The 17363-nt window shown below is 35.7% G+C and overlaps 1 protein-coding gene across 18 annotated transcripts in view; it reads right to left on the bottom strand.

Moving 5' to 3' along the window:
- Window positions 1-1561: 1561 nt before the first annotated feature.
- LOC129755131 (uncharacterized) overlaps window positions 1562-17363 on the bottom strand; it is a 24951-nt gene continuing 9149 nt past the window's right edge. For 7 of the 18 annotated variants that reach the window (XR_008739189.1, XR_008739178.1, XR_008739176.1 and 4 more), the window contains 11 exons: window positions 12848-14663; window positions 12618-12789; window positions 12201-12551; window positions 10016-10157; window positions 7528-8659; window positions 7075-7465; window positions 6256-7010; window positions 5961-6126; window positions 5362-5898; window positions 4567-5298; window positions 1567-2178 (listed from right to left, as the gene is read on the bottom strand). Coding sequence is in view for 1 of the 18 variants with exons in the window: in XM_055751472.1 (XP_055607447.1) it covers window positions 13366-14622 (1257 nt within the window). In the remaining 17 variants the exon portion in view is untranslated. The other 11 variants (XR_008739185.1, XR_008739186.1, XR_008739187.1 and 8 more) reach the window with 11 other exon arrangements.

The following is a 17363-nucleotide window of genomic DNA, read 5'->3' as shown; positions in this document are numbered from 1 at the left end:
TCAATGTAAGAGTTCATCATTCGAAATTCATATTTTTATTGAGATTAAAGTTAAAAAAAAAAATTGAAAAAAAATTCAGATTGAAACCCAGACTTTTTGGCTCATTTCGAAATTTTATCTGGAATCTTAATTCAGAAATCGTTGTTATTTGAACATTTCAGTAATCGTACTGAAACACAGAACAAGATTCAAAACTCAAATTTCATAATTAGTATACTCGATCATTTTTACTCATTTCTGAGCTTAATCTGAATTTTGAATATTAATGCTGTATCTGAATTCTGAACATGAATTCATATTCAGGATAACAACTCAGATACAGAAATAATATTCATAATTCAAATTTAGCTCATAAACTAGATATAATTATTAAGATACTTAACTATTTCGTTGAGAATTTCAAGTTGCAAGTGATCGCAGATTTATAATTTTGACTGTTATTTCAAGATTTCAAATTCAAGATCTTCAGATTGTGAAGGCAGTCAGTTTTTATTTAAAAAAAAAACATTCATAGGATTTTAGTCAAGGAATTCATTTTTACGAAAAGTACTTCCGAATAAAAAAACATGTAATATCCCGCAAAAAGTTAATAATATTATAAGGCTGGAACAAATATCAATTTCTTCTTTCGTCGCCCCCCTTCCCCCCACCATCAATTTTTCCAAAAGTTTTTTTAATTTTTTTTTTATGAAAATTTCAATGAAATAATTAAACATTGCAAGTATCAAGTTTGAGCCGCAAACTTTAATCAAATAATTTTACTTTTGAGAATTTTATTTATTTCTATTATTTAAAATTTTTGAATTTGATCGAGAGTTTGAGAGATTTAACTTATTTGATTTGAGCATAGAATAAGTTTGTTTTTAACAGATTAAAAGCTTTTTTTTATAAAAGCTTATGCTTTGTTCAAATCAAATATCTAAGCTTAATTGTCCAGAATACCATGTAAATGATAAACAAATTAAAAAAAACAGATATACAGACCCCGTTCGATTTTGGCAACATCCAAGAAAGACGGTTTTTTTGTAACTTTTTTATTTTTTATTTTCATTTCAAATTAATCAAAATAAATGTAAAACTTAATATTAGCAAGAAATTTTTCAATTTGGCTTTTTTATAATAGTTTTAAACAGTAAAAACACGATTTTTTCCATGTTTTACTGCTTAAATTAATATAATTGAGCAAAATTGAAAAAATTTGGGCTAATATAAGGTTTAACATTTATTTTGAATAATTTGAAGTAAAAATTTGAAATAAAAAAGTGACAAAAAAACCCGGTTTAATACACTTAACAGTGGATTTGAGCCTTTCTTTCAGATTCCAAACATATTAGTTTTGCGTGTTTTAATCTATAACGGTAGAATGTTTACAAAAATCACTTTTGTAAATGATTTTCGTTAAATGAAGCTATCAAACGGAATAAACTATAGGGGATAAAAAAGGATTTTTGAAAAATTATAAGATTTTATGTTACAATCGATAAAAACGATTTTTTGTTACGATCGAGAGAGAAACTCAAAAATAAATAAACGATTATTTTATAACAAACAAACGCCTGCACGAATTCTCGCCTTAAATTTGCATATTTAGGAAGCAATGGATCGAAAAGCCGTAATGTAGAGCCTTCGTGTGTACATTGTTGTCTGAATATGAATACGAATTTTTAATTGGAATATTTTCTTTAAAAGTGGGGTAAAAATATTGATTTGTATAATCATTGTCATTTTTATTATAATTTATTCTCAACTCGCATCTTTACTCTTAACATTATTATTATTATTTATAAGAGACCTTTTAACCACCCGGGTCGTTCGGGTACATTGATTTTGATTAAAATTAAGCGAATTTTAATTGATAAGAACGATATTCATTGTGTTTGTTCTTGCGTAAAAGTTATTTCCCAAAACTCATCCGGGATCGAATCAATTGAAACATTTCTTTTTTTCTTTTTAGGTGTTTTTGTTGTTTTCAAATCTTGATTTAATGTTTTGCTGTCATCCAGAGAGCTATTGGCAGCTCGACTACGCCGTTTCTTACGTTTATTTACATCCTGTTTCTTTTGACCGTTTTCTGGCCCAGTCTGAGTTTTATTGTCGTCTATTTTTACAAAAGACGGCTCAGCTTCAGATACTGCCTTTTTCAAATAACCGCGTAGAGTGTTCATGTTGTACATACACCTGAAAATAAAATTAAGCTCTTGAAAAAGTTTGTTTACGAAAAAAAAATTGAATTGAACAACGCTTTAACCCTTTCCTTCCCACGAGGTTTTTCACGTTTTAAAAATAGAAATATTGGTTTACAGTTAAAGTTCTAGAACAAAAGATGCATAATTTAAGCCTACTTTAATGATCCATTTGATAAATTTGGGTTTTGAGGTTGATCATATGTGTTCCATTGGGAAGATAACAACACATAGGGTGCAAATGAAAAACAGGAAATAATTGCAAAAAAACATGGAATTTCATCACTTCATTGGTCACAAACTAAAACGATCCTATTTGATGAAAAACTTCTTTGGTATACGCATCCCTCGAAAGTCTATTTATTGAAATATCTGAAATTTTCATTTTTTCCTTGAACAATTGGCCACCATGACACTTTGCGCAAGGGAAACAAAACATGCCGTTTTTCGAGAAAATCTCGAACTTTTACAAATATTTTAAGACATGTGGTCATTTAAGCAGATGAATTAACTATCCTGAAGCGAATTTTTTTGTTGACGAAATGATTTTCTTGAGTATTGATAAGAAGCTTCCCAAGAAGAAAAGTACGTTTTGTTCCCAGTGTATCACCAGTGATCCACTTTACTTACTCAAAAATTTATATGTTTTAGTTGAAATCTAAGTAAACCATCATTTGATTCTGCTTGCATAAGCAACCTTCTGCACGTCAGTATTTTTATTTCAAGGAAATTATAAAAACTTGTCAAGTTATTGAGCAACAAATGACGACTTGATTTAAATTCGAAAAAAATCCGACTTTTTTGCAGCTTTTGATCTGCCAAGCAAAACCTAGCGAACCGATTTTCTTCAAATTTTGTGCAATGTTTCTTTACTCATATTCGGTGAGAAAATGGTGTTGATCCAAAGCGCCCAGTTCAAATGCGAGCTGTGCAAAGTTGTGGATCACCTGTGCTACCATGGGAAGGAAAGGGTTAAGCAAGGATGCCGTAAAATATTTGTTAAAGAAAAACGGAGAACATTGCAACATACTTTATGAACAGAGCTGCGAATGGTTAGTGTCAGCCAACCAATATCAGTCGACTTTGATACTTGCATATCTATGTCATGTGATAATGATTTTTGTTCAGCGACATAAGCTAACAATGTCATGACCAATTTGAACGAATATCAGTTTTCTTGCTATAAATTTAGCTTCTTACGGTCATGGATTACATTTCGACAGGCTCCTGCAATGATATAGAATCCGTGTGTGCATCTCTCACATTTAAGCTTTTTTTTTCTCAAATTGGAGCTTTTCATCTCCTATGCTCTCAAGGCAAAAAAAGCTAAGATCTAAGGGAAAAAACTTAAGAAACGATATTCACAAACACTTCACATTCACAAATATATGTTGGTCACATGATTCATAGACAAATCCTATATCATTGCAGCAGAGTCATTTTTACAACTGTTGCTCCACAAATAACGTAAAATCCATCCTAACACAACCAGAAATCAAAATAGAAAGATAACAGTGTGTTATGCGAGTGGAGAAAAACAATGTCATGAAAAATTTACATTTCTGCCTGACTTTTTTCGATGACATTGACTACTAGACGTTGTTTAGGATCAAATGAAATCGACTGAAAATTACCAGTCTTGTTTATTGATGATAATATCAATTTTTTTAAATTGAACTCAAAATTTGTTAAAACAGCTTGGTTTCCCGTGTTATTGAAAATTGCAGAAATCTTCTTTATTAAGGATTCTTTAAAATTACAGCCAAAAACTCGGAAGTGCCGAAGGGTATAGCTGAGATGACCAAGTGGAAAGTCTAAAATGATCGGCACTATTTTTTTGGGAAGAATGACAGCTTGCTATTAAATTCCTTGAAATAAAAAAAATGGTACTTTATATTTAACCATTTTTTTCGATCTTCTACTATTCGTATTTAAAAGTAGGTAGACGACCTAATAAAAAAACCCAAACAGGTTTGGTGTCGTAGAGATTCGAGTAACATCGTCGGATCAAAAGAAAACAAGTTATTTTTTTTTCATTAAATAAGTCAGCTTTTTAGGTAAAAGTGATGTTAAAAGTATGATTTTTCTTTTAGAATAAAACTTTTTAAACCTCAAAGGAATCACCCAATCCTAAATTAGTGTTAGAAGGTGTTCTGGCAATTATGAAAAACGAAAAAAAACCTAAGAGGCCAGGTGTCTCGAAGTCAGTCACACTGAGATCCTAGCGCCTCAATGATTTGAACATAGTTCATAAGAAACGACTGGGAAATCTTAATCAGAAATCGAATCTGGACCTCTAACCCTTATATGTTAACTAAATAACTCAACTAAAATCGAAAGAATTGAATCGGATTGTTGCATAATAAAAAGTTAATTTACGTACCTTATACGCAGCAACAATCGTTAAGGCACCAACAATCGACTTTTCACGCACTGACACTTTTCTTTTTGAATCTATTTCACCGTTTTTTACAGGAATAGAATGTAGACAACTTTCAGCGCCAATTCGAAATGAAATAAATGGAGGCTGCCAGCCTGAAGCCAGTCAACACAACGCCAACACGCTCGAAATTCTTTAACCAATTATCGTTAAAAAGTAACCATTTTCACACCCTTCCGCGTTAAGGGATTTTTTGACTGCTTCCATAGAAATCATTTTTTGACTTCTTTTGAGAAGTGGAAATATGGTTACTTTTTAACCGCAAGAAATTATTGCGGAGAAGTTGAAAAAACGGTTTATTTTAAACCATATCGCAGAATGGAAGGAAAACAGGTAATTTTTTTTCTTTAAAATACTAGAATTGGGATGTTTTCAACTGGAAAAAGAAAAAAGATGCGGGTTTAAAAGCAGCTTATTTATTTTTCTTCAAACTGCCGGCTCAACATTACCAGGTCCTCGCGAACCTTTTACTGGTGTTGCCTCCACAAAGATCAGGCATATTTACAGCCTTGGATGGCAATCATTAATAACTTAAGTCTGGTAGCAAGTACGTGTTCGGGATTCATTGACAAAAATGCCTGTATGTTACGAGCTACCTCCTGCAGGACCTTATGAATGTGTTCATTCATAATGTGGTCGAAGAAGGTCAGATTAACGATGGCGTCAGAGAGAAACCTGTTGAAGAAAAAGGTTTAAAATGTTTAAAACATCAACTGGAACGCAAGCAAAATTCCAAACCTGTGCTTAAGGTCGTTAATATTGGACATGTCGGCTGCAATCTGCTGAATCAGTGACAGCAGTATCCGTTGTTCTAGAGCACATGGATTGAACACCTGTTTGTAATTGGCGTGCTTTATTGTGAATCACACTATAGTTTCAAATCGTTGGACTGAAGAGCTATAACGAATGCATCGTTTATGCGCCCTGTGGCTAGCAGTTGCCGGATGTGTTCGGGATGACCCAAAAAAGCGGGCGCTGGAGTTTGTGCTTGCGACCGCACCGCTGACAATACTGAGTCCTCTAGAGAAGAGGCTTGGGCCTCCAAACCCTTATCGATTTCCGCCCTTACGTTTTCCCAAATCATTTTAAGCTAATTGCCTTGGAAATCATTCGAATCATTGCTTAGATCTTTACGCTAGGCTGCAACATTGGCGGGTTGGAATAGATCATTGACAGTTAAGTTCTGCCCAGTTTATTGAACGGTTTTTTTTAGCGCGGCTTCAAACTCTTCGTTCAGTTTTCTGCATGATAAATACGTTTCCGTTTTATCGAGGTCTGCAAGATGAAAATATAACAGTAAGAATCATGTATTTCAAAAGGATGACTTTGAACATTACATTCTTTTAACCCTGCTGAAAATTCTTTATTGAGCTGCCAAAACAGTTCTTGTGAGCATCACTCATAATTCGGTAAAATGATGTTTCGTAACGCTTCATGAAATGATGTTTCCATTGCTTTTCGAACACTCTTATAGACGGAATTACCGATAGCATCAATAGTTACCTGAAAATAAAAATAAAACAAATGACTCAATGTTCATACAATTTGCAATATTTTCACACCAGAAACAGAAATTCAAGACCAACGCGGTGATTTCGATTTAAAAAAAAAAAAGAAAACAATAATACTCACCTGATTACGCATAGTTTTTGTACACCCTCTTGGAGGGCACAATCGAATTTTTGCTGCAACTGCTCCCGATTCGGTTGACAATCTGGAGCGTCAATCTCGGTTCTAGTGAATTCATGATAGTAAAGTTTAAGCTGCTGAAATGTTTGCTGTACATAGTTCCGATTTTCTCACTATGAATATCGGACAAAGTGCGCTTCTCCGAACTGGTCTGCTCGATAATGTTGGATTCGATCTCCCGTAGAGTATCATTGAGTAACTTCGAATTATCTGTACGTATTTTTTGTAGATCGGACACTTGCGAACGCAGTTCAGTTATTTGTCGAGGAATTCTGCTACGTCTAACAGCCGATCCATTTTTTGAGTTAGTTCGTCCATCTGTTTGTTCGATTGTACAACAGCAATGCTGGGAAGCATGGAAGGCTGTGGAAGATCTTTCAACGGAGGAAGCGGCACTCCGGGAACCTTCGGCCATTCAATGGTTCTACTGCTAGGAGATTCATTGTCATCGTCGTCTATGTTTTTGAAATTTTACCGTGTTTCTTCGTCGTCGATGATTTCGTTTTCCAGATCATTCAACTCGTCATCATCACCAGCAATCTCATCGGTATCTTCCAAAAGGATATTGTCGGAATCATAGTGCTCATTAAGACAGTCGTTTTCTTTGAGCGATAAAAATTCCTGAACTTCATGCGATGGACTGGAGCCACCGCTAGCTAACATTTCTGCAGAAGGCATAGGCGGAACAGATGGCGTCACTAAGAAGGGAATTAACATTTCAAGTTTAGTAAACGGTAATGTTAAATAACTCAATATGCTTACCCAATAAAGTTATTTGTTGTAGTTCGACTAACTTGCGAACTTTAGCTTGTTCCTGTTCCTCTTTCATTATGCTGTTGACGATGTTGACGACAATCCCAGCTTGGATAACATGTGCATTATCCCTTCTGAGCGATATACTTGCCCCGGTGCCGGAACCCAGAATCAGCCGACCATGATTGATCAGAGTTCTGTTTTCCGATTCACGGACAGCGACTTACAGGCAGTTTTGTTCACTTCCCGCTTGATGTGGACCATTTGCTGTGCCATTCCCATGATGCTGATTTCTTCCGACCGGAGCTTTTCGGAGTGGCTTATTTCCCATTTTTGACTGATTTTCACCGACGGATATAGCCAAAATTTACCAAAAAATTGGCAAAATAATTTTGACAGGCTGAAAAAAAGTCCAATAGTTAAATAAATGAAATATTGAAAACCGAATACAAGAAAAATTACCAATCCAAGTTTTTTGCTTCTAGTACTGAATGAACCGGGAGTTTCCTGAGACAGCGATATCGACCGCAATTCCAGCAGAGACGCCGACCGACCAGCCCCAGCTTCATCCGAATCGCAGGAACAGATTTACTATACTACTATGAAACATTTTATTCGTGCGAAAAAAATACAAATTTTAATAAACGCGTTCGGTTTGCTCCACGGTTAAATCCAAAATGGCGAAGAAATGTTTCAACCATTTTGTGGTTAATACACGAGAACTGCCAAAATGGTTAAAATTTCGCAAAGAAATAATCTTTAAAAAAACAATATTGATAGTTTTTGAGAAAAAACCAGAAAATTGGTATAACCATATATGGTTAAATAAAAATGAGCGTGTACCTATATGCTGTTATGTATTACAGTGTGATCAAGAAAACCAAAATTCGGAAGGATAATTTATTCAAAATAAATCAGAAAATATATTTTATAGCAGCGACCGTTCTACCAAGTAGTTAAAGTTTGTATTTTGAAAATGATATTTAAATATTTCACAAATGTGGAAGACAAAATATAATTATGAGTGTAAATCTTAGTTTGTAAATATGTACATTAAGAATCGAAAATTTGAAATTGCATTCATAATTGTGAATTCAAGATTTTAATTCTAAATCAACGTTGTTTTTTATGGTTCGCAACACAAACTCCATACAAATAAGCACACAACTACATCCACGAGATATGAATTTCAATTATTAGCATATTTTATCATTAAACGCGGAAATTATTTTGTTGAATTGTGAGTGGGGATCTGAGCTATTTCTGTCTTATAGCTTGTACAGTGGTGTATAGTTCAAAATGTACCCAAGAACTATAATTTTTTTAAGAGATGCCTATTACTTCAAATCATATAAATTTTAGATATATAATGCAATCCGTTGTTTTCGAATCTTGGTTTAATGTTTTGCTGTCATCCAGAGAGCTATAGGCAGCTCAACTACGACGTTTCTTACGTTTGTTTACATCCTGTTTCTTTTGATCGTTTTCCAGCCCAATCTGAGTTTTATTGTCGTCGATTTTTTCAAAAGACGGCTTGGCTTCAGATACTGACTTTTTCAAATAACCACGTAAAGTGTTCATGTTGTACATAAACCTGAAAATAATATTAAGCTCTTGAAAAAGTTTGTTTACGGTAAAAGGAATTGAATTGAACAACGCTTTAAACAAGGATGCCGTAAAATATTTGTTAAAGAAAAACGGAGAACATTGCAACATACTTTATGAACAGAGCTGCGAATGGTTAGTGTCAGCCAACCAATATCAGTCGACTTTGATACTGCTTTGCATATCTATGTCATGTGATAATGATTTTTGTTCAGCGACATAAGCTAACAATGTCATGACCAATTTGAACGAATATCAGTTTTCTTGCTATAAATTTAGCTTCTTACGGTCATGGATTACATTTCGACAGGCTCCTGCAATGATATAGAATCCGTGTGTGCATCTCTCACATTTAAGCTATTTTTTCTCAAATTGGAGCTTTTCATCTCCTATGCTTTCAAGGCAAAAAAAGCTAAGATCTAAGGGAAAAAACTTAAGAAACGATATTCACAAACACTTCACATTCACAAATATATGTTGGTCACATGATTCATAGACAAATCCTATATCATTGCAGCAGAGTCATTTTTACAACTGTTGCTCCACAAATAACGTAAAATCCATCCTAACACAACCAGAAAACAAAATAGAAAGATAACAGTGTGTTATGCGAGTGGAGAACAACAATGTCATGAAAAGTTTACATTCCCGCCTGACTACTTTCGATGACATTGACTACTAGACGTTATTGAGGATCAAATGAAATTGACTAAAAGTTACCAGTCTTGTTAATGATGATAATATCAATTATTTAAATTGAACACAAAATTCGTTAAAACAGCTTGGTTTCCCGCGTTTTTGAAAATTGCAAAAAATCTTCTTTATTAAGGATTCTTAAAAATAGCTGTTCAAAGAATTCGATCATATTTCATTGATATATTGTTGATTGCTTTTTAAGTCATAATCATAATCAAAAATTACAGCCAAGATCTCGACAGTGCCGTAGGGTAAAGCTGGGATGAACAAGAGGAGAATCCAAAATTATTGGCACTATTTTTTTTTTTTTTGGGGAAGAATGACAGCTTGCTATTAATTCCTTGAAATAAAAAAAAAAAAGTTGGTGCTTTATAATTAACAATTTTTTTCGATCGTATATAAAAAGTACATACACGACCTAATAAAAAAAAACCCAAAAAGGTATGGTGCCGGAGAGATGCGAGTAACATAATCAGCCACTCTGATCCTAGTGCCTCAATGATTTGAACATAGTTCATAAGAAACAACTAGAAAATCTTAATAGGAAATTGAATCTGGACCTCAAATCCTTATATATTAACTAAATAACTGAACTAAATTCGAAAGAATTGAATCGGATTGTTGCATAATAAAAAGTTAATTTACGTACCTTATACGCAGCAACAATCGTTAAGGCACCAACAATCGACTTTCCACGCACTGACACTTTTCTTTTTGAATCTATTTCACCGGAATAGAATGTAGACAACTTTCAGCGTCAACTCGAAATGAAATAAATGGAAGCTGCCAGCCTGGAAAAGGTATGTTTAGAATTGCTGTCAGTCAACCTGCCAGTCAGTCAACACAACGCCTACCTGTATGCTGTTATGTATTACACTGTGATCAAGAAAACCAAAATTCGGAAGGATAGTTAATCCAAAATAAATCAGATAATATATTTTATAACAGCGAGCGTTCTACCAAGGAGTTAAAATTTGTTTTTTGAAAATGATATTGAAATATTTCAAAATGTAGATGACAAAATATAATTATGAGTGTAAATCTTAGTTTGTAAATATGTACATTATGAATCGTAAATTTGAAGTTGCGTTCATAATTATGTATTTAAGATTTTAATTCTAAATCAGAATATTGAATTTCAATCTGAAATCTGTACTGAATGATGATTTTTGAATTTGGACTGTGCATTACTACACCTAATTCTATAAACGATGTAAATATCAGCAATGTTAATGAAAATTAAGCTGTAATTTTCACTAAAGAGCATTCAATTTCAGCGAAATTTTTAGTATATAATAGTATCATAATATTTTAACGTTGTTTTTTTATGGTTCGCAACACAAACTCCATACAAAGAAGCACACAATTAGATCCACGAAATGTAAAATCCAATTATTAGCATATTTTATCATTAAACGCGGAAACTATTTTGTTGAATTGTGAGGCGTCATCTGAGCTATTTCTGTCTTATAGCTTGTACAGTGGTGTTTAGTTCAAAATGTGCACAAGAACTATAATTTTGATTAGGAGATGCCTATTACTTCATATCATATGAATTTTAGATATATGATGCAATCCGGAAAAATATTCACATCGGTTGCGGTGGCCCAAGTAGGGATCCAACTATATTATTTTTTTTTTTTTTTCGAGAAAATCTATTACATTTGATGAGTTCTTTTCCACGTCAATAGAGGTTCGTTAAAAAATTAGGATTGAGAAGCCATCACCTCAAGAAACCATAAGCACTAACGAATTGTCAAAATGCTATCCAATAACAATCTTATCTGCCCTCTCTTAGCACTGTGAGTCAAATCTGGCGAAACTAACTGCTATATTGGCGCTTATGGTTACTTGGGACAGTCAATATAAAATAATTTTTACATTGTTGAGGGCTAAGCAGAAAAAGCGGGGAATAATTAGGTTAGCTCCTCCGTCATAAAAATCATTTTTCATAAAATTAATGTTTCATGGGAAACCTCCTTCTCACTGAATCTTATGCTTTGATTTAAATAAGTTGAATTAAAAATCGTCCTTTTTTATGGATCAGCAAAATATCCTATGTATTTGTTCTTGATAGAAGGTAAAAACTTACTTTGGCTTTGAAATAGTTCCATATTATGAGATCATAACGAAGGCAACCTTCTTTGGACCCCTGTTACTCTTGATGAGCCTAAATTTGAGATTTGGCATTATACACACACAACGCTTCTACCGAATGCCCTAGAGCTTGCGCCCAACTGTGAAAATTCTACCATCAGACGGAATTCGAACACCATCTTAACGCCGCCTTCAGTACTGTTATCTAACAAAGCCTCGAATATCAAATTTTTCGGGATAATATATAATCTAGGACCATTATTTTGTTACAATTTTCCATACACCCTAATGACATTTTCTTAACCCGAATTACAATTGAGGCGCTTGGGATCAGAGGGGTGCAAGTGCTTAGATGATTGTTTCGAGAAAACGCGCTTCAAAGTTGTGAAGGTGCTCGATTTTTCATGTATTTTCGAATTCGAGCAGTTTTAATTCAACCAAAAAAATTTCCAAAAAAATATAAAAAATCTCAATTATGCACCAAACACACATTTAAACATGAAGAATCGTTAGTCATGCCTACTTAGCTCGAATTTGATTATTCTGACACTTTCACCCCTCTGATTCTGAGGGCCTCAATTGTTAAAGGGTCATTAACAAATATTAATTATAGTAACCCTAATTAAATTGTCGCAAATGTGTACGGGAGGAAACTGCACTTATTTAAAATATGGCCACAACACAAACAATCTTAATTTTGGCTTTCGTATTCAGTGGATCAATTTAGAAGAACTTACGATTTGGTCATCATCGGACACAGGCAACACGTAGCGATTCAAGACAGCTGACACCCTCGCCGACTTTCAGTGAGATTGAACAGCTTGTCGATGACGTGTTCGATGACAGGCTTATCCACAACACATAGTACGAACGATGTAGATTATGATGTACGAAAACTTGAGTACCGAAGTATCCGTTGCTACTCAGGACGACGAATGGTTTAGCAGATAAGCAACTTAAGCATCATACCTTCCTCGAATCCAGTCTTCGACCTTGCTATATTTTCCGATGGAATCAAAGGTTGGACTCCGTCTAATAGGTGTCGTAGCCATCGTTTTATCGCAGCAGATTTTCAGCAACATTGCCACCTGAAATGAGTGAGGTATTCCATTAATTAAGGGACTGTTAGGCGTCGATGTCCCTATTATACGTACTTGTCATATACTGAATATTGAATCTAGGAACGGGGATGGTGATAATTTGTTCAACCTGCGGACAGCGACGGAAGCCGATTCCTGCCGGACAGCTGTGATATCTCTCCTTCCGGAACTATCTCTAGCTGACTGTGGTAAGACGAGGGTAATTTGGCTGCGTATTCCATTGTTGCTATTGGGAAGAAAAGTATTTAAAAAAATTGAATGGCTCGTTAAAATTTTGTACCTACCGGATGTATCTTTTTTTTTGCTTTTGTGGTTGCTGCTGCTGAGTGTATTGCAGAGAAGTGACACTGATGAATTTTCAACTTCTGCTGAAACAGCAGCTGTTGCTACTGAACTAGGTTTCCAGCTCAGCCGAGATGGCACCTGTCGATTGATTCGAGTGGTGTGATTCTCCATTCGTCGAATGGTCCTCTGGATGTTTAATACGGAAGGCAGGAAACACAGGAATTCCCACGGTGGAAATATTCGTGCTTCTGCTGTTTCACTTTGAGTCCCGCTTTGAATGATTTCTTCAATCCGGAGACGAACAGCACTTGCTGTCGCGGAAGAAAGAACGGCGACAAATAAAATTTTTAGCACTGAATGATTTTATTCCACGAAAGGATCGAATGTTTATTTGTGTGCGTGAGCGCACGCTTTAAAAAAAATAAAAATATGGGTGTGTGCGTTCACTTTGATTTTACGTGAAATTAATGAGTTATAGGGAAGTAAAGTATTTTCTACAGAACACACAAATTAATTTCTAAATTCTTTTGCGTGTAGGAAACAAATTGGCTCCGATGAACCTATGCTTATCTTTTTCACCCGATCTTTCCTTAATGGAGCTTTGCCTTTTCTGAATGTACGTGGCATTTCTTTCCCTGCACGTTGCCGCGTAATGTCCAGGATTTCCACAAGTACGACACTCCTCATTAGTTGCCGGACAAGTTCCAGATTTGTGGAACAAACGGTTACACCTATTGCAGCGAAAACGTTTTCCTTCTCCGGAAAAATGGTTCTCGCTTTCTTGTCGATACCTTTCCGGGTAATTCCAGCCCGCATCATTATATCGGCGTTTTGGCAGGTGTTTATTTCCACTGAACCGATTCCGTTCTCGCGACACCACGAATGCTCTGCTGGATTCAGCTACTCGTGACGGTTTCGGAATGTATGCCTCTTCTCGAGTCGCAGACTGTACAATAAAAGTCGTCTCATAGCCAAAAATTCTCGCCGCCTTTGCCACCTCACGGTTACGCATTCCTTTAAGTAGTTGCATTCGAATGAATCGATCCTGATCCGTTTGACTATAACGACAGAGACGCACTTTTTCCAAAAGACGTGCATGGAAGGCAATAGTTGGTTCATCAATGCCTTGTTGGAGATTGGAAAACATTTCATGTTCCGCCGTTACGTCGACCATTGATTGCAGATATTTTTCGATGTTTTTGACAAATAGGTTGTAGCAGTTTGGTTCGGTCAGACTTGGGCGAAGTCTCGCAGCCCTGGTAATTCCTTGGAGTTTCTCTCCCATCGAAAGGAACAATGTCTGAGCGCGCTTGACAGGGTCCGTCACATTTGCCAAGGAAGTAGCGATCTCAAACCGATCGATAAACCTGTTCCATTGTTCCCACATAGCGTTTGCCGGAACATCGTTTGGGAAAGGTTTTATATTTTCCCATCGAATACTACCAGAGTTTGCTGATGAACCTGGATTGACCTTCGCATTGTTCCAGCTTAGATCTTCATCAGAAAGCGCAGAACTTCTGACCGACTCGTCATCTTCACGAGAGCGATAAGTGTTCATCTCTTTAACTAATTTATCTATAGTATTCTGCAGTTTTTCTATCTTCTGGATGTATTCCTGGTTTTCACTTTTTTTATATTCACGTTTCTCGTTTATTGGAATTTCACGTTCTTCAAACTCCATGTCATCTGACGACCACTCGCCATACATTTCGCCGTATTCTTCGGGATCGCTGTTGGATTTAGGGGCCCGAACATATTTTCCGGCAGACGACATTTTCAAATGGTTTATTTTTTCAACGATTTTTTTTTCAAAATCTGTAAAAAGACAATGCATATTAACCATATTAAAACAATTGCAAAACGATTTGATAAGGCGTAGATAAAACTTTAAGCTAACTGTTATAGAAATTGTAAAATACATTGCATGAACCGTTAATTCCGAATTGATCGTATTTTTAATATGTTGTTAGGTTATGTATCTAACTGTTAAAAACTGTTAAAACTATCATATAGTAAAACTGTTCTGCAATCAGTTGCGATAACGTTCAAATACCACTCATGAATAACGTATTTTTGGAATTGTATTGTTTTTGTTAAAGTTATTCTTAAAATTTGCTTCCAGCTGAACATTTACAGTATAAGTAGTAAAACGATTTTATAAGACGTTCTTCCAACGTTATGTGTACCGAATTCTGAATAGTAATGGAACATAGCACACACACTTACAAACAAACATGTGCATTTTCAGTTTATTCACTTGTACGATGATATTATGGGCTCCTTTACCAGGAGGTCTAATTTCAACACATGGCCTGGATATTGGCGTAGCTGCTGGTCACTACTGGAATTTTTTTAGCGGTGTCGTGATCCGCTCAAAAATTTGCAGTAAATTTCCTAGCGGTCTCCCGATCCGCTCTACAGTTTTCTACAAAATTTCCTAGCGGTCTCCCGATCCGCTCAACAATTTTCAGCAAATTGCCTAGCGGTCTCCCGATCCGCTCTAAAGTTTTCCACAAATTTCCTAGCGGTCTCCCGATCCGCTCAACAATTTTCAGCAAATTTCCTAGCGGTCTCCCGATCCGCTCAACTATTTTCAGTAAATTTCCTAGCGGTCTCCCGATCCGCTCTACAGTTTACCACAAAATTTTTTAGCGGTCTCCCGATCCGCTCAACTATTTTCAGTAAATTTCCTAGCGGTCTCCCGATCCGCTCTTCAGTTTTCCACAAAATTTCCTAGCGGTCTCCCGATCCGCTCAACAATTTTCAGCAAATTTCCTAATGGTCTCCCGATCCGCTCAACTATTTTCAGTAAATTTCCTAGCGGTCTCCCGATCCGCTCTACAGTTTTCCACAAAATTTTCTAGCGGTCTCCCGATCCGCTCAACAATTTTCAGCAAATTGCCTAGCGGTCTCCCGATCCGCTCTAAAGTTTTCCACAAATTTCCTAGCGGTCTCCCGATCCGCTCAACAATTTTCAGCAAATTTCCTAACGGTCTCCAGATCCGCTCAACTATTTTCAGTAAATTTCCTAGCGGTCTCCCGATCCGCTCTACAGTTTACCACAAAATTTTTTAGCGGTCTCCCGATCCGCTCAACTATTTTCAGTAAATTTCCTAGCGGTCTCCCGATCCGCTCTTCAGTTTTCCACAAAATTTCCTAGCGGTCTCCGATCCGCTCAACAATTTTCAGCAAATTTCCTAATGGTCTCCCGATCCGCTCAACTATTTTCAGTAAATTTCCTAGCGGTCTCCCGATCCACTCTACAGTTTTCCACAAAATTTTCTAGCGGTCTCCCGATCCGCTCAACAATTTTCAGCAAATTTCCTAGTGGTCTCCCGATCCGCTCAACTATTTTCAGTAAATTTCCTAGCGGTCTCCCGATCCACTCTACAGTTTTCCACAAAATTTTCTAGCGGTCTCCCGATCCGCTCAACTATTTTCAGCAAATTTCCTAGTGGTCTCCCGATCCGCTCAACTATTTTCAGTAAATTTCCTAGCGGTCTCCCGATCCGCTCTACATTTTTCCACAAAGTTTCCTAGCGGTCTCCCGATCCGCTCTACAGTTTTCCACAAAATTTCCTAGTGGTCTCCTGATCCGCTCAAAAATTTACAGTAAATTTCCTAGCGTGTAAGGTAAAGCAATTGATCATTTTATTTCGCTTTGAGCAGTGATATCTTGTCAGCTTTATTCGGATTGACATTCGATCGAAACAATTGCGAGGTTTAACGTACGGTTAAATGTATGGGTATGTATCGTATGGTATGAAATTTGAATAATAAAGTAATGATAATAATGATGATGATAATGTTCCCACCTCATTCCCCTACAACTATTTGAGCGTAGCGAGTAATATATTTTCAAAAAGATTAAAAAGAACTTATTTTCAACAAGTCACATACCTTTACTGCTACAATTGTACTGAGAAACCTTTCAGATTTGGAACATTTAATGTAAAAACCGCGCAGTGCTCAAATATATGTAGACTTCTCTTTATTTTAGTTAAAAGACGGCAAAAAGCCACTGGAAATTCAACAACTATAAACATTATCATTATCATCATCATTATCATCGTCATCATTATCATTCTAGCGAATCGCAGCATAACTGTCTGTTTCTCGACACTACGTTCGATACACAAATACCAAAGTTTAACTGAGATCTGTAGTGACTTTTCTTATCAATGTTGACGCCTTACCAAAAATTTTATTTAAAATTAAACTGACTGTGCTTATACTCCAGGCATTTAATTTAACCTTGAAAGCTCTCAATGATATGGCACAGTGTAATAACAATATCACAATATCGCACGCAACACAACTTTTATGAACTGCACTCAATTTTAATCCACCAAATAATATGCTGCTTTGAATGGCATGTTTTAAATCGAAACCATTTGAACAAGTAAAAAATTAAGAAAACAGTTCCGTTTCTCTTACATCAATTACACTTATATTCGGAAACTCATATTTAGAATTAAGTTCTATTGGAAGAAGTACATTATAATGGGATGATCA

The sequence above is a fragment of the Uranotaenia lowii genome, chromosome 3, assembly GCF_029784155.1.
Source record: "Uranotaenia lowii strain MFRU-FL chromosome 3, ASM2978415v1, whole genome shotgun sequence".
NCBI classification, from domain to species: domain Eukaryota; kingdom Metazoa; phylum Arthropoda; class Insecta; order Diptera; family Culicidae; genus Uranotaenia; species Uranotaenia lowii.
This window is presented reverse-complemented; position numbering and strand designations above follow the sequence as displayed.